Source organism: Microchirus variegatus, assembly GCF_963457635.1.
Source record: "Microchirus variegatus genome assembly, chromosome: 7".
Taxonomy (NCBI): Eukaryota; Metazoa; Chordata; class Actinopteri; order Pleuronectiformes; family Soleidae; genus Microchirus; species Microchirus variegatus.
Genome location: NC_139808.1, coordinates 15,758,835 through 15,782,864, shown reverse-complemented (window position 1 = coordinate 15,782,864; position 24,030 = coordinate 15,758,835). Strand labels below are relative to the sequence as shown.

The following is a 24,030-nucleotide window of genomic DNA, read 5'->3' as shown; positions in this document are numbered from 1 at the left end:
TAAATGATGCAAGAAGTCTGATGCAAAGACTTTTTTGACATAAAAACAAAGCTGGAGTACCGTACAAATACAGTTTAATAAAATATTATACATCATGTGATTATCCCACTGATGTCCCACTTATATTTGTGCTTTCTTGCATAATTCACTGTCTGAGCAGAGACCAGAATCTAATCTGCTTCACAGCCTCAAGTAGAAACCATGCTGCTCACCAGAAACCATGTGTTTTTCTAATGCTGTATGAATTCCTCTTAAACTCTGGCCGTGTTCGCACAACAGGCTTACTTTACTGTAGCTTAGGTTTGATTTTCATCATTTCCCTTATTCTAAAAACCCATGATATTACTAATTGACGCTAGTACGACAAAAGTAGAACTGCATTCGGCTCCAGGAACTTTAGAAATCCAGAAATCCTGGAATCCAATTTCCACACAGAGAGTAACAGGCACAAGATAAGTCGTATCTTGTACCTGTTACTCTCTGTGTGGAAATTGTGCTTTTAATAAACACCCTTGAGTTTGGATATTTTACCAACTCATAATATGATGAGCATCATACTTGTCTCATGACACAGCAGTGCTGCTCCTATGTTTTATAGATAGCTCAGAGAGACTTGCGCTACTGGATGAAAGTTCTCTTATTTAAAGTGAATTAAATGCCCAGCGGGACAGGAGAACACCACAAGCAATAAAATCATAATTTTTTTTAACAACATTGCAGCAAGAACATCCGTGTTCGAGCCCCTGTTGGAGCAAAGGTCTTTCTGCATGGAGTTTGCATGTTTTTTTTGTTTTTTTTACTCGGGTTCTCTGGTTTCCTGCCACAGTCCAAACTCATGCGATATGGGGATTCGGTAAGTTGGAAACTCTAAATTGACTGCAGGTGTGAGTGAGAGTGAATGGTTGTTTGTCTCTATATGTGGCCCTGTGATGGACCGGCGAACTGTCCAGTGTGTGACCCCACCTATCGCCCTATGTCAGCTGAGATTGGCAGAGCTCCCCCATGAACCCTCATGTGGAGGATAAATTGGTAGAAAATGGATGGATGTTCCCTGTGGGGCCACGCGTTTAGTGGTGCACTCTTGCATTTGCAGCAAGAAGATACAGGTTTTTGATGCAGTCAGAACAAGGGCCTTTCTTCATGGAGTCTGCATGTTCTCCCTGTGTGTGTGTGTGTGTGTGTGTGTGTAAGTTTCTTCTGCGTCTTACGGCTTCCTCGCACAGTCCAAACTCATGCAATATGAGGATTAGGTAAGTTGGACACTCCAAATTGAACGCAGGTGTGAGTGAGAGTGAATGGTTGTTTTGTCTCTATGTGGCACAGCTTCCCCGCGACCCTCATGTGGAGGATAGAGCAGCAGAAAAAAAAAGATGGATGTTGTGTGACTGAGACATTGGTACAAGCACTCACCGTGATGGACCACACCCTTCAGCCCATGGATTATGGGGTTGACAGCAGGATTGTCCTTCCCTCCCAGCTGCAGAACACAAAGAGACACCAATTGTAAGATAGTGCATATGGCTAAAACTGTTTGGATTATTTACATTATGTCACCTAATTATTATTATTATTTTTTTTAATTTAGGACAGATTGACAAAAAAAATGTTTTGTCACCGATACATTTTTTTTTCCCCACTGCATTTAATTCAAATCATTAAGTGCCCTTTAGTGTGTGTTTAAATTTAACTGTGGACAAAGAGGAAAGAAAACAACAACATAATGATGCATAGGTAGTAAGAGAAGTGTGATATAAGTGAAAGAGGGAAAGGGAAAAAGAAGTTTAAAAGCACAGGAGAAAATACTGAGGCATCGAGAGTGGTGTAATTAGGAGAAACAGCAGCAATCAACAAGCTGTCAAAGGCCCTCTCCATCTGAGCTCAAAGAGTGAGCAATGTCATGGTAACACATGCATTTCCATTGTCTTCAATTAGAGAATCATTGTTGTCATGGAAGCTGGAAATCAATGAAGCCAAAGCAAAAAGCAAAAAGCAAAAAATCTAAATGGTAAAACATGAGCGCCCTCCAAAATGAAGACCACTCTGTCTGATTAGACACCTCTCCGGTTTGCAAAAGTGTACCGGGACTTATGATGGCATGGTCTGCAGAAAGATATCCATCACACAAGAAGGGTGAACTATATTTTCATGTACACACACAATGATTTGTGATCAAAGCACATGTCATTGCGCACGCAAGCCGTGATGGACAGTCAGGAGAGACAGCAGGACACAGCATTGTTGTCCAATTGCTCTTTACAACTAAGAAAAAAAAAATGCATCGGAAAGCCAATTTCACTGTTGCCCGTTGTGCTTGTGTAAATACATGTGCATCATTTTCTTCAGTTTGAAAGCTTTTATTGCCACCGCTCCGCTGTAAACATCCTTTGTTGAGTGAAGGTCAAAGAAGTGAACTGTCAGCAGCAGCGAGGTCTGGACTATTCAGAGTAACCGCAACATTGTTTCTGGAAAATCACATTGATGCTGACATTTTTAAATAGTAGATTTTGTTTAATGCACAAGGGCAGCAGATGTACAGTACTTTCTGTTTAGCCACACATACTAATAGTACCGGAGGACACATAAGTGATGTCATGGTACATATAAAAGGTTTATTTTAAAGAAAAACAAATGTTTTATTTATTTTTATTTCTAATAGTATTGTTTCTAAAAATGTATATTAATGGGTTTTTTTTCCCTTTAAGATCCAGTGTGTAAAAATAAGTGGTCCCTTCAGCATGCAGGGGTGTGAGGACTGTATGTGGTCAGTACCAATAAATATTTAATTTTGGTCACTCACCCGGTTGTGATAAGCATGATATCTGGTATGACGATCTATAGGACAGGTCAGGGTGAGGGTTGCATTTAAATAATAATAATATAATAATAATATTTACATTTAAATATTTCTGTCCATTTATATATGGACAGAAATATTTATTGGCCAGCTTCCCCAATACTGATCCTTATTGGTATTACACCTTGAGGCTGCTTCAAAAACGTAATCACGAATTAATGAATTAGGCTTTCTTAATTACAGGTTCTGCAGGGGTGCCGTATGAGCCATTAACAAAAATGAAATAAATTGGCACCACGTGGATAGGCCACAGGATTTTATGATGTGATTGATGCACGGCTTTAATCATGACAGTTTTAGCGATCTTGTAAGGAGCGTTTGAAAGTACACTGTCGTTAAGACTCACACGAGCTTCTGGCTAAATGGATGTAAAAAAATCGGCAAATTTGTGGAAAGGCTAACAAACTGAACTGACCCTTTCATCCATTTCTTGCATCCATATCCACAGAAAATACATGGCAAAAGAAATAGAGAGTAGTAAGAAAGCACTTAGCATGATAACGTTATGCTAGAAATACACCCATTTGAAAACCAATTGGTTTTCCTACTGTGGCTGATCACTGTATTTGTTCTGGTTTGAAGGAGTTTACTGAACCATCATTGATGTGCATTTTCATGTAATGTGTCTGTTTACAATGATTTCATGGCTTGACGGTGTCCAAACTGCACTGCACTGCTCTGCCTCTGATCAAATTCAAGCAGACGTTGAATTATGAAACTTAACCTCTTAACATTAGTGTTATCAGATAATGGCAACAAGTGCTTAGTTGCAAATTACATGAAACAATGCAAATGAGAACATTGCAAGTCTCTGTCCACTATTTTCTCCTTTAACCCCAACCCACTGAGGCAGGTGCCTGCAAATCTATGAGTCGGTTTTGCCAGTGCAAAATAAAAAAAAAAAGAAAATCAGAACCTGATTTAAAATAAGTTGTGTAAAGAAAAAAAAGGAAATGTATGTTGCTCAACCCGAGCTAAAAGTCAACCAGAAAAGAAAACTTGTCAGTATTTTTTAATTAAATTTCTATTGCTTTATGTTCATTTTAAACTAAGACCAGTTAGAAACGAGCTTTTTGTTTGAGACTGTCTGCTCTGATTGGCAGTAATGGCTGCATAGTGTTTCACCTCGTGCCAAAAAATAAAGTTTAAATGCTGACACATGGCTAAACAGCTCCAGGAGACTGTGTGACAAATGAGGAATGCATGCCAGGTGGCATGCCATTGGAAAACAATTTTGTCTGATCACCCTCCATGGACAACAAGAGTTAGTACAGCTGACGATGCAGACAGAACTACAATGGCCCCAAGAGCTTAACATACGGCAACTTAAAGGACCAGTGTGTAGCCTGTAGGAGGAATTATTGGAAGACAGTGAATAACGTACATTTATATTCGTATTTTTATTTTTTTGACAATTATAATCTCATTATATGTAAGTAATGCAAGGACCTTGCTTTACGGAGGCCACGACGCTGTTTTTACAGCGGCCCGGAAGAACAAACCAGCCAGTGTGTTTTGAAACTGAAGGTTATTACTCAAGTGAAGACAAAATACATGTTTTTGGTTCGCTAAGGCCACTGTAAATCCCTGACACATTATGGTAATGTGTTCCTCAGTTTGTTACACTCTGCAGACCGTGGACCTCAACAAAACATGATAAACATGAAAACAAATGAAATGCATGCAAATGTTATCCGTTTGATAGCGTGTGCAGCAGACAAAACAACACCCTGCAGATATTGGCAACGCTTTTCAAATACAACTCAACTGTTTGACAGAGTTGTTAGTATGTGGCTGTTGTGTTTTCTTTTTTGTCTGTGTTGTGCTGATGTTTTGCATGTTTTTTGAGTTGCAGTATTGATCTCTAAAATGCTGAATTAGATATAACTTTGGGGACAAAGAAAAAAAAAGTTGAACTCAGATATTGTCAGAGAGAGTTTGCTTCACATGCACTATTTAGAATTGTTTCAAATAGCAGAGGAAGTTCACAATGGTGGCTTGTTTTTGTTTCAAAAAAGAAAATGTGATGTGAGGATAAAACAGTGTGTGCGTGTGTGTGTGTGCGCGTGTGGGAAGAAAACGAGATAAAGAGAAATAAAGGCGGCCGTGGAGACACATAGAAAATGACAGACAGAGACGGAGTGGAGTGGAGAAAGAAAGGAGGACAAAGGGAATTAGTGTTTCATTATTAATGTTTGTCTCTGAAAGCCCACAGGCTTGTCCCTGGAGATCCTCAGCCACCAGGCCCTCACTTCATGATGTCCTACTCTCTATCTATCTATCTATCTATCTATCTATCTATCTATCTATCTATCTATCTATCTATCTATCTATCTATCTATCTATCTATCTATCTATCTATCTATCTATCTATCGATAGATTCATCCATCCATCCATCCATCCAAATCCTACATCTTTCATTCACAGTTTGTCTCCACAGCTCCAGGTCCTTCTATTTCTCCAGGGAAGGAGCACTGCAGTGACAAATCAGAAAAAAAAATGAGTTCATTGTGAAAGGCCCTCATATTTATGTCCTCTGTCGCTTTTCCCTCTCTCTCATCCTCCATCCTCTCTCATCCATCCAAGATCCCTCACAATGTATCCTCTTTCACTTGACTTCCTCCTCCTCCTCCTCCTTCTGTGTCTGTATGACACATCAGGAGGTAAAGGCAATGGCAGTGCTAACAGCTGATGAATCAGTAGAGTAGATGTAGTGATGTTTGAACATCTCTCGAAAAAAAGACAGAGTGCAGCAACTCATTATACAGTGGGCACTTTATGGGTAGGTGGTGGAAGATGGGGATAATAGCCGAGCGGTCACTACCATCATGACAATTTTATGTAGATGCACTGCACATAATTATTTTATTAGAAATGCATGTTTATTATTATTACCTTTAGCTTAACTGTTTTTTTTGCAGCTGTGGCACTGAAGAATTTCCCCGTTATGGGACCAATAAATGATTATCTTATCTTAAATGCTTGTTTGTCTCTGTGGGTTGACCCACATAAGCCCTGTTTCAATATCTAATATATCTGCTCCTTTTGTTCAAATAAATTGTATTGAAAGGCACTGGTTTATCCATCATTCTGAGATCCATCCACCCATCCATTATGATCCATTATCCAAAAACCTCCTAGTTGCTGTAAACGAGCCAATAGAAATCCTCTTTTCTGACGCTGTTCCCAAGCCACGATATTTCAGACTCAACTCTCACACCCAGAAGACAGAGTGTGTTGTGATTGGCCAGCCAGCGTAGAGCCTTCCTCTGTCTTGTGATTGGCCAATACCCGGAAGTGACATTCAGCACACCCCCCTCTGGAACGGTGGATGCACTGCTACTCATTATCAAAACATTGTTTTAACAATGTTTAAAAATAGCCTCAGTCCCTTTTATGACTTTGACCCAGAGTCAGAAGACACTGTCGCTTGTGAAACACCTTCACAACGGACGTTATTCTTCTTCTGCGGTTCAATGTACGCAACCGGATGTGCCCCGACTAGTGCCCGGAGCAGGAGGATCTGCTGTTCAGGAGAACTGCTGTTTACGTAACCGGACCATGGTTTTTTTCAGAGATCTCGCTGATCCCGAGATTACAATAAAACACAACGTTCTCAGCAGTGGCTGAACTGCTTCAAACTTCGTAAACAAGGTAATGACGCAGATACACACTAAAAAAACAGCGTTAATTGGAACTTCCGGTCTAGGTCCACTTTAAAAAAGGCAAGTACATGAATGATTCCAGCATAGATAGTGCTAAAACTGTTTTAAATAATAACTGTATCAACATTTTATCAGAAAATACCATGAGAATAAGGCTGATCTTTATTTCATTTCCTGCTCTGTAGTATTTTGGAATTTGTTTTCTTTATTCTTTGTTCTTCCTTTCCCCTTCCTCCCACTTTGTAATATTAAATGAAAAAACAATTCTTCAAAGTCATGTGAAACCAAACTCAGTGGGATTCCCATTCCCGTTAAAACAAAATTTGTTGGTATAAAAAAGTAAGAGTGGGTGTTCCACATGATTTACATCCCAGCTGGGCCTCAGGTTTTGCATGCCTCCGCTCCTAGCTGAGAGTAAAGTGAACATTAGAGGCATGCAGCGTTGTAAATAAGCAAATAAAAGGGCAATGATGGCTGTTTACAACTGCTGTCTATTTCAGTCAGAGGCTGCGCTGCAAAATAGTGGTGGGTCATAAAAGCATGATTCCAGAACTCAGTGGAGATGATGGGGCCAATTTGTCCTGCAACCCAAGGGGTGATGACTTAATTAATACATGACACTGAGGCAACAGCGGAGTTGCTGCAGATATACACTGATAGCAAGGAGTGGGAGAGGCTTTTTAATGGATGGATAAAGGCTTAAAGGAGTAAACAAGACAGGCAAGGCACAGAATAATGAGATTAAAACAATTATATAATTAAGGCTGGGCAAATGTAAATATGTATAAATTAACCCAACCCCTCCCTATAGATAGAACGACATACTGCTATGCTTTGTTTAACCAAGTAATAATTACAGAGCTGAGTTAACAGTGTTGTTGGACTGGACTTCTTCCCACTGTGTTGAGTTTTTTTTTTCTTTCATTATTAAATAATGAAAGAAAAAAAAAAAAAAGAAAAACATTTTTTTAGAAAATAAATATATAAATTTTATATGCCAATATTTCCATTTGTGTGAAAACATACTTTTCAAAGATCATCGCATTTCTCTGCATGTTCAACTTGGAGATGTATCGCTTTGATACGCTGCTGTATAATCAGCGAAACACATTTCTTCAAGTAAAAAAAAAAAAAGAATATTCACATCTTGCAGATGATTAAAATAAAACATGTAAAAAAAGAGAAAAAAAAAGTTGAAACTTAAAGCGCTGCCTTCAAAAGTTGTATGGTGAGTTCAGCAGTTCAGTAGTTTTGTTTGAAAAATGTAAAAGCAAGTGATTTAATGTATGGGACCTTGAGACTAAAAACAATAACAATGTAAAACAATTATACTGTAAACACATTTCATTGTCATTGACAGTTTGTCGTGTCTTTGCTGCTGTGGGTGCTCTCGTCGGTGTCACTCTGTATCACAGTCAGTGCAGAGTTTACTTTGAAATGTTGTTATGAATTCCTGCCAATTACACATGTGCTACCTGCGTCTCATCTACATGTCTGACTAAATTTGCATTAAAACCTGTTGGACTGGATTAAATCACCCCTGTGCCTCCAAATGGTAGAGATAAAGTATGATGTGTTAGGCGACAGGAATCACGTTGTACACTTGTAGATTCATGGTTTATATTGTGATTTAAGGAACTCTCTTTTTGAATCAATTCAGTTAAAAAATCCTGATATATTTTGGAAATATGGGGGAGAGATTTTGCGCTGGCTGTTTGAAAATGATGTTTTTGCTTTGGCAAAATTTATAGAAAAGGCCTGGTATCTGCGGAAAAGTATTTTGTATCCCATATGACAAGCCATCTTTATTTGTAGTATGTGTACTTATTTGTATTGGTTTAGTTATGTCATGTTGGGTTTTGTGTTACGTCACAGCACGTGGCTATCTGGAAATAACTGAGAAATGATTGTAGTGTCTAATAAGCCCATGAGGGCTGGGCACCATGGTGTTTGACACTTGAATAAACAAATCAATCAATCAATCAATGTAGATTCATGAACATATTTTTGTTACAAACCAACCACTTTTTGATCTTCTAGCATGAAGGAGAGAGAGGGGAAAGAGTCTAGCCTTAGTAGCTTATGGGATGCACATGCATGTCCATCTATCATTGTCTTCAAATCTCCACAATGCAAAATGTCCTTTCTTTTTTTTTTTTTTTAAACGTTAAACAAATTGCAGAATGTAAATCCCTCTCTTTTCACTGGTTGGATGCACATATTTCTTCTTGCATGCTCAAACTAAAGTCTGGGTGATTTTGCACATCAGCAGTGCACAGTCCAGCAGTGCTTCAACCTGGAACTGGCTGCATCCCATGGATGCATGTTGCTCAGCCAGTGATGTGAGATTGTAAAAATACATCATGGCAGCAGTGGGACTTTGATTAAAAAATAAAGAAACAGGTAGACCCTCAGAGCCACATATAAAAACATAAAGTGAGATATGAGCAACTGAAGGAAACAGCTTTTTATGACTATATAACTACTGACAAAAACTAGATTGGTGGCAGCAGAAACATGTGGCAAAATGTTTGTATTGTAGCAATAATTAAAGCTGGAACTCAACACCTGATTTCATTCTGTGGGAAATACCACCGTGTAATAATAATGCAGCCATTTTCATGAAAATGGAGGAAAACAATTACAGGGGCAGCTTCAGTGTCTCTATGGAGTATTGCGAGAGAGGTTGCCGTAGCACAGTACAGTGAGCTCGAGGACATATTTAAACTCTACAGTCCAGGAGGACTCTCTACAGGACTTGTCACCGTCAACACAAGCAGGCCCGAGAGACTCTCCAGGCTCTGCTCCACATTCACATACACGGCGATGAACAGGCTCATAAAGACAATTTTACTCATGTAAATATTTTGAGACGGCAACAAACAAAAAACACACACGATCTTCACACAGTGACGCCCTGACATACAACTACAGTTTCCCTCACAAAGTGAAACAAATATGCACGACAGTGTGTTTTTGTTTTCCATAAAGTTGACCTTGTCGGGACCAAAGCCTGATACTAATGAGTTAAAATGTTAGTCCTGAGGCTCTAATCATGGTTAAAGGTAAGAAATTACATTTGAACCCTCTAATGACCGGCATGTTATTCAGACCGCAAGGATTTATTTTGATTTAATGGCTGTAGAATTGTCAAAAAATCTTCAATGAGCCCTTTTTTTCCCAACATAACTTCAACTTTCAATATCTAGCAGTTATTCAACCATTTAGGAATCATGGTACTGAGAAGCTGATGTTACAACCATGTGATGTGAATCTAGTCTGTGATTGGATGGTCGAACCGTGGAAGTCCTGAGGGCTACTGTAATGGCAAGTTAGCACAAAGCTATATTTCTCTGGTTTCTGGTCGTTTTTTTTTAAGTGTTCTAGATAATATCTGGTCTAGGAGTTATGGTAATGAGAAGTATGCATGCCAAATCCTGTTGGCAGCGACAGGATTTGGCATGCATTCTCATGGTAACAGAAGGGTTAATGGTTAAGGTTAGGGATAACACTTGTTGAGGCTACCAAAATGAATGCAGACCATTGCAGTGCCGTACAAAGAATAGCTGTGCAAACCTGCGAGTGTGTGTGTGTGTGTGTGTGTGTGTGTGAATGCCTACAGCACCCCTTTAAATAGACTATGAAATAGATTGTACAATCCAGGCAATGTGTGTTCAAGCACACACATACACATACACATACACATACACATACACATACACATACACACACACACACACACACACACACATACACAGAGACAGAGAGAGAGTTCAAGCCTGTTTTCTCAGGTTTTCGAGGGGGCAAACTGAAGCATGTGAGCAGCTTCTGGTTGAATAAAGGAAACTGCACTTCTGAGGCCATCACCCACACACTCCTCATACACAAAGTACACAAGCAAAGCCTGCTGAGATCCCGCTGCAAGTGCCAACTTGCGGGTGGGCACGGGCTAAGTCGGTCTTTTTAGGTTTGCGAGCTGCAACTGTGGAATATTGTCAGGCTGAGAGGAAAAACGTGTCTGAAGCATCACATCAAGAGTGGTGGATGGAGAAGGAGCAAAAAGAACAGATGAAAGGAGCCCTACACTGGACAACAACGGTGTTGAAGTTATGGTTGTTTTTCAGATGAAGTCAGGTTTTTCAGCCATTTCCCCTGCTGCTTCAGGATAAGACATTTCTCCATCTGCTTACATGTGTCATCTGTGATACATAATCCTCCCTAGAAATAGTATTACCTCATCTCACTGCTCTTTTCACTAATGCCACCCTCAGGTCACCACCTGTTGTGGGAAAAATTAGTCTTACGATGTCTGAAGAGGATATAAAAGCTTGAGTATCGAAAAGGGTTGTTAAAGCACTGTGTATTTCGTTGCAAAAGAGCGAGTCGAGATGGACAACACCTCAGAGGCAGGTCAGAATGGCTCTGAGACACAGGGAGAGATGCATAGTTTTTATAGCCAGTTTGTCATGTCATTAGCTTATCTGTGTAGCACACAAAAGACGCCTGTAGAAGGAGAAATGTGGCCCTGTGCCTTGAAACAGGAAGATTAGTAGCTACACAAGTGTATATGGTGAAACAAGCAATATAAAAATAAGAGTTATTTTTCCATTACACCACCAACAGCTGAGTTCCTTATAGTTACCTTATAACTCTCTCTCTCTCTCTCTCTCTCAATTAATCTCTCTATCAATATCCTATTCACTAGGTTCTAAACACAATATATTCAATGATATTTATATTAAGTTACATGTTAAAAAAAAGAGGGTTTTGTTACTTTCTAAATAGTGTGTCTTTGTATTCTGAGGCCTAAGATATCAAAGCAAACTCTTTCCGCCATCTGCCACCATTTTACACCTGTCAGCTCCATCAGCTATTTAATATGTTACTGGCATTTAACCACTGTGAGTGTTTCATTTGTCATATCCAATTAAATGCACACATGAAGGCTATTAAATATTGTTTACCTTGACATTTGCTGCACGCTACCAGGAGCCTTTTCCATTATCATCACATGAGCGCAGCATCTGTTGTGCTTTGCTTAAGCTGCTACAGTTAGTAGCTCTCCATTTGGTGAGGCAGACACCACAGTGTATGCAAAAAAGGCTCCTTTTTACCGGTTGTAGTGGTAACTCAGTAGGGTCAATGGGTAGAAAGCAGTAACAGCATTCTGTCTACTAGTGGGATGTAGCAATGTGTAAAAATTGCATTATAATGTCTCCATTAACGATCTATAATTTATCAGTGATGCAAATATTATTTAATAAAGCATAAAGCAGAGACAGTAAAGTGTTTAATCCATTGCTATGGATTTAGAGTGTTGGAAATTGTATTTGCTAATATACACCACTCAACAAAAATATATAAAACATTAAGATGCAAATATTGTTCAATATTCCAATGCAGAAATTTTACATATTATATGTTTAAATTGCGATTTGACATAGATATGGTGTGGCGTTCGTGGAATAGAGGCATGCGTACGTGACAAGAACTTTTCATAACTCGCTTACAGAAGCTACAAAATTCACTTCACATGACATCAGCCGAGAATGAGAGACCGCACCACACTGTTCACTGGTGATTCTGACACATAATGGAACACTATACGAATGCAGGAGAAACACGTGACGTTATTATGACGTGAAAGTGACAAACATCTGAACCGAAGCAGAGTGATAGGTCTCAAACTCAAAGACAGTTTGGGAAGCAGGGCACTGAAAGAGAGTTATAGACAGAGCAAGAGAGTAAGAGGAGGACATATTAACTGGGGGTTAATGGTCCAAGTAAAAGCCCAATTGGGTAATCGAAGGTCCTCAAATGAACTTTTCATTCCTGCCATTTGAGAGTGATGGAGCTCACAATGATCCCAGTCCATCCACAGGCCCAATAAACAGGCAGGGAGAAGAGGAGAGCACTTGATCCTGATCTCATACCGACACACACACCCTCAACAACACCCACAGACAAAATCTGACTTTTTATCCTCCTGGATAATCAACAAGAAAAGGCAAATGGAAAAGGGAGATGAGACATGTGATAGGAGCAATGAGGATAGCAGATAAACACAGTCTTTAAACCTAATCCTCAGACTCCTCCTTCTCAAACTTAAAGGGATAGGGCAGATTTTTTTGGAGGCGTAACTTATGAGGTATTGCCTTATTAGCTACACTGACTTTGCCAAGCATGGCAGTCTGCCATATCCATCTGGAAGCCAGACACTAACTCTCACCACCTAATACAATTTATGTTGTTTGTACTACTTAAGTCGATGGTATTTTAAGAATAACACACCCTTTCCACCAATGATCCCAGCTCACCTCGACTCACCTCGCCTTGACTCGCCTTGACATGGCACGGTTTAGGTTGGTTTTCCACTAAAAACCAGAGCAGGTACTTAAAAAAAAAGTACCAGGTACTATCGCTAGTGGAAAGGCAAAATAACCGTGCCTTCCCTAGGACAGGCATGGGGCATAATTTTTCTGCTGGGAAACTTAACTTTGTGAACTCTGTACACTTTTCCACACCAAAGTCCATGAAAAACATGATGCATTTTAACAAAACGGGGAACCTCAAATTGATAATCCACTACTGCCACTATCAGGAGCTTTGTTATCTGGTGACTTTCATGGTGACTTTGCAGTACAGTAGATCGACAACTCCTCCTAAAAATGATGAATTTCTCTATGAATGTGGTTAAAAACTTCAGTTTACAGCAAGACAAAATGACAAAAAATATTTGTTAAGATGCTGTAGACATTAGGCATACGTAGCTCTTATTTGTTTAGTATTTTGTAAGTGGCTAAAAATTGTGTGCTAAAAAATGTTTTAATTGTGTGCAATGTTATTGGTGATAGAAAGTGTCCATGGAAACAACCAATGCAGCGAAGTCTGTGATGACAATGTCAACATTTCCCACATCACAGTCACACTTCAAATCACCCGGATCCTTCTGTTAAGTCATTTTAAAGCATGCATTGATCTACCAAACTTTGTATAACAAGTTTCAATTAATAGAATTTATTTGAATAACATCAAATGAACGCAAAGCTTTTGTATTCTTTCTCACCAGGTTACAGTGGTAAGCAGATAATGACAAAATATTCAATTTGGGCTGGGCTGGGCTGTGCTGGAAATAACGAACCATGATGTCCGAAATCTTTCAACAACCTGGCATCCCACTAGGATGGACACATATACACACACACACACAACCGAAAAAAAACTCCTACCTGAAAAAACACAGCCATGGCTGCGATGATCCTCTTCTCCCTGAGCGCTGCACTGAGGCTGTCAAAGTCATCTGAGTTGTACATGTAGATCTGCATCTGTGAGAGTCAGGACAAAAAAAAAGAAAAAGAAAAGACTTATGCTGGAGGACACGCAAAATGTTACACTTTCATACATATACATATACGTATAACTTTTGCAAGACCTGCAGTAGCTGTACACGAAACACACCACAGTGATGTCTGATGACCTCTGACCACACGCAATAAACAGTTTATTATTAATATCAATGTTGTCCAGTATTTATTACATGGAATCAATAAATGCAAACCTTCACACAGGGAAATTCTAAATAATATATTTATATCATCGTAATACAAAATAAATGAATCAAAACATGTGTCACTTATTACCTTTTTTTTATTAACCAGATTTTAACCCTATTTTGAGTCATGATTCTGTGTTGAAATGTGTTCAGTGGATTTGCGTTCCCTCCATTTTATTACTCATTCAAATATTCAGAAACAGAGAATGTTTGTCTACAGTTAACAAAAAATAAATGTGGGCCACAATTAAACCCCTGTTGGCCACCTTTCAAACAATCCTATAATTGCCACTGTGCAAAAAGCTCCAAAGCTCCAAAGCCCATCATAGCCGAACATCTTGCACATTGCCTCTCTCCGTTATCCTTGCGCGTTTCTCCACTCCCCCCATAAATGTAACATTTGAGTACTTTGTGAATAGATAAACAGATGTGATATACACATCTACATACAATACACTTTTTAGACTTCTATACTGGACTTGAGTGTGTACAGCAAATAGAACACTGATGTTCCCACAACAAACCACTCACCCACACAAGATATAAGTGACAAGACATTCAGAATATGTGGTTGGTCTACTCTCTATCACGATATATTATTTTTTCACATTTATTCGGATAACAGACAGATTTAAATAATATACATGTATATATTTCCCTACAACAAATGTACAAAACTATCCTTTATTCTTCAATCATATCCTGTAGGAGTTTGTGCTGTGGGAATTTCACACACGACGAAAGAAGCTATATATATGTTTGCGTGAGGAATGACTTCAACAAATCTGGATGTCACTGCTTATTTTGTGTTTGCATTTTGTGGTTAAAAAAAAAAAAAAGAAAGAAAAAGCTGGAGTTCAAAGTGCACTCACTGATATGCAGCTGGTAATGCAGCTGTAGGTGGTTGATGTGCATTATGTACAGCTGCAAATAGATATGTAGAAGCGTATTTCCTCCCACTCCTATTATAATCAAGGTCTAAATGATAAATATGTAATATATGAAACAGTAGCAGTGTTTGTTTTACACAAATAAGTCTCACCAATAAAACCAGTTACTAGCTTTGATGGAACATTGCTTTTCTGAATCCACAGGAAAAAGGTTATTATCATGTTAATTCTAAAGACATAATGAAGTGGGAAGTATTTATATGTATTTTTCACTCAACACCCACTTTAGGGACAGTTGTTAAGAGAAATAATAAGCCAATCGCATGGCAACAAATCAGTGCATTCAGATAAGTAGACTTGCTGTAGAGCATTGGTTCTCAGAGTGCGGCCCGGGGGCCAATGGCGGCCCGCAGAAACATTTCTGGTGGCCGGGAATGAATTACAGTTGATAGTTTTAATCGAGGAGCTACTGAGCTTGTTAAATGTTTATTGGACATTACTGGATACAGACCAATAAGTGTAAACAAAAATACTGGGTATTTACCTGGTTTCTATATGGTGAATTTTAGTGTATTATTGGGTTATAAGCTGGTAATAAGCAGGTAGCTACAGTCCCCAATTACTAGCTATTTACCCAGTAAATATATGGTAACAGAAATGTGTTACTTGGTATTAACCTGTAATTAGAAGGTAAGAACAATGGCCAAAATACTGGGTAATTACCCAGTATATTATAAAGCGTTATTATATTAATGCTTAAATTACATTATATTAACGCTTATATTTTTTTCCTTTGGCGGCCCTCCGTCCAATGTTGGGTCCCTAAATTGGCCCTTAGGTATCAAGACTTTGAGAACCCCTGTGGTGTGGAGCATCAGAATTAGGAAGAAAGGTGGCACATGGGCTGGTCTTATTTCAGAAAGGGCTGATCTACTGGGATTCTCACACACAACCATCTCTTGAAGTTAAAGGAAATTATTCAAAAAAGTATCCAGGGAGCAGAAGTTCTCGTCTTGTTGATGCCAGAGGTCAGAGGAATATGGCCAGACTGGTTTAAAAAATAATAGACAGACAACAACAACAACAACAACAACATCAACAACAACATTACATGCAACCACTCATGAAAACCAAGGTAAGCAGAAGACCATCTGTGAGCATGTCAAAACTTAAAGCAGAAGGGCTACAGCAGCAGAAACTGCAAACTGCAGTGTATCTTATACTCATAACAAGCTCAATAAAGTGACATCAACAACTTTTAGGTGTCCAGTGAATGAAGATGTACGCAGTGTATGTATGTAGTTAATCTTAATATATTAAAAACATAATGGTGAGCAGGCCCAAGGCTGATAGGCCCATCCACTGTGATTGATTGGTGGCACCTGGATAGTGCGTTTGGGACTAAGTTTAGATAACCTATAGTGTTTTAATACATTTTGGAAATAATTAAGATATGTTGCACAAAGAAAAGAAAAACACCAATATATAATATATAACAGTTAGTAGGATGTATTAATTGTCACTTTAGGTATTAGTTAGGCTATTTTTAATGATGAAAAACTAATTCTCCATGATACATGGACTAGACTAAAACTAAATAAACTAAATTAACAATTTCCATAATCTGTGAATACCTGTAAACAGAGAATGAACTAATGATACAAACAAAGACAACTGTGTATATACGCACAGGTTAAATAGGCACCATCGGTTGCCATGGTGAGATAGAGTAAATAGTGCTCACTGCGTATGAAAATAAGGAACACATGATTGTGTCTGTGCGCGCGTGTGCACAGAAACTGTTTTGCATGCACGTGTGTGTGCATTATATTTAGTGAAAAGGCAAAGCGCCTCTGAAGCGCTTTCTTTGCCAAGATCAACACTGTCAGTATCAGTTGTGTAGCAATTTTCTCCAGCCTGCTAATCCTCACATAAAGAGCTCTGTGCATTGCTTTTTTGATCTATTTGCAGAGTAAACACTTGTCAAGCAGACTGAGTCTGTTTGGTGAATTTATAGCAGAGACAACTAGACTGGAACAACACATTCTCGCCAGACTGGTATTAATTAAAATCATAGTCAGGGGGTGAGCAGCGGAATGCAGCAGTGAGACAGTGGCTCCACCATGAGAATGAGTTTAAGGTGTGTGTGTGTGTGTAAAGCGATAATAAATATCTCTTCTGACTTTGTCGCCCCACAAGAAAATGCCCTACAAGAAAATGTGCTACTAACAACCACCTTGAATGATTGAAAAAATATTAAAAATTTGTTTTCAAATCATAATACAAAAACACACACACACAAAGAAACGACATGTGTGTGAATGAAGTATGAAAAGCCCTGTTCCAGTCAGCAGGTGCAGTGCTGAGTATTGGCTTTTACACGTCCAAGTCTCCACTTGACTTAATATTAAAGAAAATCTCCAGGGCATGTTTGACATGATTTAAGGCAGGGGTCTCAAATTGGCGGCCCCCCCAATCGATTGCATGGGGCCCCCCCCACGTAATATCATGTTATAATGAAAACATGGCCCACGACTCACCGTCTTTTAAACACAGTGTATATATGTTTGCTAGCAATGTTTTTTTTTATAACAGTAATAATAAGACATTTGGTCATAATTATCCCATTATTAAATCTACCATATACAACATTCAGTTACATATATTGAGCAACGAATGGCAGTGGCCAATAATAACCACACTATTGTCCACACTATTAGAAAATGTCTGTTTTTGATATTAATACAATAATTTTGCATCATAAATAGTATTATTAAGTATACGTTTGATATCATGATGCAATATTGTTTTACCACAATAGATGCGCATTGGACCTCAGGTCATTTGAGTTTGATACCCCTGATTTAAGGCATGACAAGGTGGGGACCTGAAAAATGTCCCATGTTCAACATGAGTCCCCTCTTTGTGGGTGTGTAGCGACGCTGAAGTCCCCTGTAGTTCTTTTTAAGGGCAACCAATCACATGGTGTGGGATTTATCACCTTTAGCAACCAAGAAGGTGGTGGATAAGTTTGCTGTGGCAGCGTCTGTCTCCAGAGCTGTGACACCAACAGATATAGTGACACTCACAACAAGACAAAAGAGTCCATTTATGGCAGTAAATCAGCAGGACACCACAACCTTTTTGTGAGAAAACAGCGCCTTTGTCAGACTGTTTGGAATATTCCAAGTGTAAATATTAGAAAATGAATATGAATACATTTAATTAAAACAATGAAAACACATTAATTGAAACTTAAACTTTAACAGTAAATATTACAACTTTTTGTTGGACTTTGGCTGTTGCGACATAAAACAAATCACTTCAGGTGAGCAGTGGCAGCACGAGGCCTCAACACAGAGTCCTGTGTAGTCACGTGTAAAGCATTAAAAATAACGTTCTACGGTGAGTCTCCACCCAAAGGTTAAGAAGAAAGTTTATTGCAGCAAGACTGCTGGGAGATATTTGTGAGGCTGGAAATCTTGTAGAGTTAGTTGAGTCGGAGAAGCTGAGTAAAGTGCTGCAACTTTTTCTTCTTCGTCATCATCATCATCACTATCATTATCATCATCTCAGTGAGCAGGTTTTGGTTGCTTAGCTACAGCACCTGCATTGGGAACAAATGCAGGTGCACCTTGAAAAGAAATGCTTCATCTGATTGAGTCACTGTTCCTGTGATGTTTACATTAAAATAATAACCCAGTAAATGGTTGTACTCTTAAACCTTTGCCTTGAGACATCTGCAGACTGACATCACACTGACCGAACAAGTATAGAGTTTAGGTTCGTTTTCATTGACTTAATTAAATAGCTGTAGCTGCTGTCCCACAGTGAAGGGATCGATACACATCTCTAAACAAAGAAAGAGACGATGCATGAGGAGGAGCAGCGCTAACTTCGTTCATTAGTGAAATCCTCTGATGTGGCACTGCAGTGATCGTCTGATAGCCCTAAATGGTTCACTGCAAAGAATTATCTTAATTGACATGAATGTATTGATATACAGTATGTGTATAGCAATCATTTAGATTTAAAATATTTGTACTGTCTGGGCTGCAGAAATCTTTAATCTTAAGTTGTAGACTCTCATTATTAACTGTTCGTGCACAGTTCTCTCCTCTTAAATACAAGAGATAGGAGCTCTCAAACAACATTAGTTAGTTAGGGCTTTAAAAACAACACAATTTGAGAGGAAAACACTGAAAGAAGCAAGGAAAGCTGAGTGAAAGACCTTGAACCAGGCTAGCTGGACATCAAACATCTGCCAATTCCGGTTTCAAGTTTTTTGGCAAAACGTACAGTCAGGTCCATAAATATTGGGACATGGACACAATATTCTCTTTTTTTTTTGGCTCTGTACACTACAATGGATTTGAATGTTGTTTGGATGTGCTTTAACTGCACACTTTCAGCTTTAATTTGAGAGTACATACATCCAAATCAGGTGAACGGTGTAGGAATTACAATACTTTATATAAGTCTCCCACTTTTTAGGAGACCAAAAGTAATGGGACAAACTAAACAATCATACATCAAACTTTCATTGTTTAATCCTTGGTTGCAAATCATTTGCAGTCAATTACAGCCTGAAGTCTGGAATGCTTCTTGGGGCATTTTCCCTTCATTTTCAAGTGAAATGCATGCTCAATCAGATTCAGCATAACATTCCACGCATTTGCCTTAAAAAAAAAACTCTTTGGTTGCTTTTGTAGTATGCTTTGGGTCATTGTCCATCTGCACTATGAAGCGCCATCCAATGAGTTCTGAAGCATTTGGCTGAATATGAGCAGATAATATTGCTGGAAACACTTCAGAATTCATCCTGCTGCTTCTACTGCGTCAGCAGTTACATCATCAATAAACACAAGGGAACCAGTTCCATTGGCAGCCATACATGCCCACACCATGACACTACCACCACCATGCTTCACTGATGAGGTGGTATGTTGTGGATCATGAGCAGTTCATTTCCTTCTCCACACTCTTCTCTTACCATCACTGTGGTACAAGTTGATCTTGGTCTCATCTGTCCAGAGGATGTTCTTCCAGAAATATAACAGCTTGTTTAGGTGTTGTTTGGCAAATTCTAATCTCGTCTTCCTGTTTTTGAGGCTCACCAATGGTTTACATCTTGTGGTGAACCCTCTGTATTCACTCTGGTGAAGTCTTCTTTTCATTGTTGACGTTGAAACACATACATCTGCCTCCTGGAGAGTGTTTTTGATCTGGCCAACTGTTGTGAAGGGATTTTTCTTCACCAGGGAATGAATTCTTCTGTCGTCCACCACAGTGATTTACAGTGGTCTTCCAGGTCTTTTGGTGTGCTCACCGGTGCATTCTTTCTTTTTAAGAATGTTCCAAACAGTTGATTTGGTCACACCTAATGTTTTTGCCATTTCTCTGATGGGTTTGTTTTGATTTTTCAGCTTCACTGACAGTGACAGCTCCTTGGATCTCATATTGAGAATTAACAGCAACAGATTCCAAATGCAAAAAATGTCACTCCTGGAATCAACTCCAGAACTTTTACCTGTGTCATTGAAGATGAAATAATGAGGGAATAGCCCACACCTGTCCATGAAATAGCTTTTCAGTCAATTGTCCCATTACTTTTGGTCCCCTAAAAAGTCACATATAGAAAGTATTGTAATTCCAACAAAGTTCACTTAATTTGGATGTAAATACCCTCAGATTGAAGCTGAAAATGTGCAGTTGACATGAGCAGGATGCACAATTCAGACCACCAGCAAAAATATCATTGCACTGCTGTCAATTCATGCTTGATGGTAGCAAGCTGTACTTGTGGAGCTACACACTGGGAAATCAACACTCCTGTGGTTAGCCTGCAGCAGTTGCTATGTCTAAATATAAGTATGAAAGAATAGAAAGTTTCAAGAATTAGAACAGGATTGACTCTATTTATATACTTTGCTGTACATTTCCAAGAGAGGTTCATAGTGTTAAGCCTGCTAAGCCTAACTATGCAATGTTCAGTTCACGCTATACAATTTAATGCCAGATTTTCTCGTCACCGACGAGTTTTGTAACTTTGAGGTAAATCCTCCTGATTGGCGTGTGATTGGCAGTCTCCAGTGGCTGGTGTGAACTAATGAATGGTGCAATTAAGGGGGCTTGTAACGCCTCCCTGATGTGTCACAGATCCTGGATTTATTTGCAGTCTGTGACAGCTCGAGCTACTCCAGTCATTCAGAGAACAGGATGGGTGGATGGTAGCTGAAACCCAAACGGTAATACAACTTTAGTTCACCAGGGAGAGGGAAAAGGAAACAGAGCAATACAATGTGAAACCACGACAATAAAAATTCAGTGGTCAGCCTGAAGACATCGAACCAAAACCATTATTCCATCGGTCACTTCTCACATGAGTTTTCAAAACCACATGTGATTTGGACACAAACATACTAGATGGGGTAGCGTGTGACTCTTGTGGCAAGTTGTGCAATGTAAAGTCAACTGCAAGACGACCTAACACGAGACAGCAATCGTACAGCATTGAAAGCATGTCTTTACGATGTATTCCAGTTGTAGTTGGAAGTCAGATTTTCAAAGTTTATGAGGCGTATCTTCAACAGGAACTCAAAAACTCAGAGCAACATCATCAACCACAACCTGGGATTCCATGATAAAGGCCACTTTACTTCACGTGCAAACACTGACACTTTTATTGTGAACCTCTGCCATATTTGTTTCACAGTTAACAAACTTGGCTTGACCTCCCAAGATCTTTGGCACTAAGTGCAACTAATGAAATGCCTGATCCATATACTGTATACAGAGATTATGTACTAAACGTGCTAAACAAAGATATTGTATTTTAGATTTGAGGCTACAAATGAAGAAAACTATGACTTTATACAAAATGAAGGATGAAGACAAACACAACCAACTTGAATTATATGGTCTTTGATAAAAACCTACCGTCTGCACAGTTTACACTACAGTAGCTGTGTCTAACACCCATGCAGTTAATAGATGCAATAAATGTACTTGTAAATGTACATCATGTTTTCGGTCTTACAAATATAACACGACAGAGAGCATAAAAGATGACAGTTTCACAGCACTGTATGTGATAAATTGTATTTTATAATTTCCTTTTGCAACGGCTTCGTAGCTAAGCTCTGCTCAAGGGTGATGGCAAACACAGTCATGGAGTTCCAGAGGAGAGACTTCATTTTGGATAAATCATCAAAGATGAATTCATACTTTTAACTGCCACTCTGGTCATTAATCAATTCATGTGGTGCAGGTCTGAATTTGGATGTGATCAAATGATAATGAGCTCTTTCATTATTATCATAGGAGTAGCGGTTTTGTGATATTTTGTATGTGGAATGTCTTTTAAATGTGAACCCTGCATGTCAACATTCTCCAATGGCAACATTTTGACAAGTTTGTGAAACATGTAAGCACTCTATCTGAGGAACAGAATCCTGCTTCCCTCTCAGCAGTTTGTAGGGGGTTTGTAGAAAACACCTCTCCTTGAAGTTCAAAAGCCTGAGTGGGAGGTATGCTGTTGTGTCTGGAGGCCAGCCGTCTCATCAACAAACTATTTATTTTTTCTGCGCTCAGGAAAACTCTTTGGCGAGGAGAGAGGAACCCCCCATAAAGGTAAAAAGGGGCCAATTTCCTCCTTATGTAAGGTCAGAAGACATCATCTCCCAGCTGAGCTACAACCTGTAATCAGAGGAAGGCTGATGGCCAGGTCAACACATTGGCTAAAATTCCTCTTTTGCGCCCTGTCATTCAAGGGTCGAAAACACAGCCCTAAAGGCTCCTATTCTTGTTTTATTGTATGTATTTGATCCTGTTAACTTCTGTATGACCATTTGAAGGCACTTTCACACCTACTTTGTGTTAGACTGACCTTTAAAAATATCAAAGTAGTGGAACAAACAGTGTGAAAGTAACACTTTGGTCATTTGGTCTTTTGGAAACCTTTTGAATTACTTCCTGTCCATTGCTGCATTGAGGCAGATTTCCACTGCGCGCGTTACAGTCACCATTGCCGATCGCTTCCATTCTAATCAATGAGACCATTTCCACCGGACATGCTGTGGCGCATCTCAGCAGCGTCCCAGAAGCGGCTCATCGCGCCGCAGCGCTATCGATATGTAGCAGTTCCCGCTGCTGAGTCGCTCAGAGCAGATCGCACCAGACAGCAAGTCTGACACAGAATCAAAGTAAAACACTTCCGCCCCCCTTTCAAAATAAAAACACAATACACAGGTCATATAGCCTATCACAACTTCACATCAACATTACGTCATGACCGATGCTACCAGGTCAACAGTCAATTAATCAGAGCGTCTCATAATGTACAACGAGAGACTGATTGTTGAAGTGGAGAAACATAAAATCATTTATGACACCAGATCAACAGTTCCTCCACGTCGGAGAAGGTATACACACAGTCTATCGCGGGATCTCGCGAACTCGCGTCCGTTCAGGATTTTCACTTGATCTTCCGTGAATATCGCTGGCACCACTGCGCGCCGTAACGCGCCCGGTGGGGATTGACACCGGGCAGAAGACGAAGCAAAACTGCGCCGCTGACGTTCCGCGGCTGTGACGTGCCCAGCGGACATCCGCCTTTAACCTCATTTGGTGAGAGGGACGTCTCTCTGTGGTGTTCGGGCTCCTCAGATAAAAATGCTCTCCTCCATTGACTGTCGGAGATAGCGTTTTCACACGGACAAGCACAAGCATGTTTATGATTCAGTCTCTAGTTCCATTTTTTCTTTGTTATTCCATCCATCCCTCCATCTTCTACTGCTTTATCTTACACATGAGGGTCGCAGGGGGCACTGGTGCCAATCCCAGCTGACATAGGGCAAAAGGCAGTGTACACCTTGGACAGGTTGCCAGTCCATCACAGGGCCATATAGAGACAAACAACCATTCCCTCACACTCACACCTACAGTCAATTTAGAGTGTCCAGACTATTTTTGGACTGTGGGAGGAAATTCAGCTTTGAAATACACAACGTTCTTAACCTTTGTCCTTTTGCACACACATGAAAATGATAATTTCAGTTTAAATCCGC

The 24,030-nt window shown here is 39.5% G+C and overlaps 1 protein-coding gene across 1 annotated transcript in view; it reads right to left on the bottom strand.

The window, feature by feature from the left end:
• Window positions 1-24,030, bottom strand: part of LOC310929584 (receptor-type tyrosine-protein phosphatase gamma-like) — a gene marked incomplete at its 5' end in the record, with an annotated part of 392,250 nt that overhangs the window by 88,086 nt on the left and 280,134 nt on the right. The window contains 2 exons of the mRNA XM_083892388.1: window positions 1,411-1,477; window positions 13,750-13,845. Of these exons, the coding sequence (XP_083748514.1) occupies window positions 1,411-1,477; window positions 13,750-13,845 (163 nt within the window). The remainder of the gene's footprint in view (window positions 1-1,410; window positions 1,478-13,749; window positions 13,846-24,030) is intronic.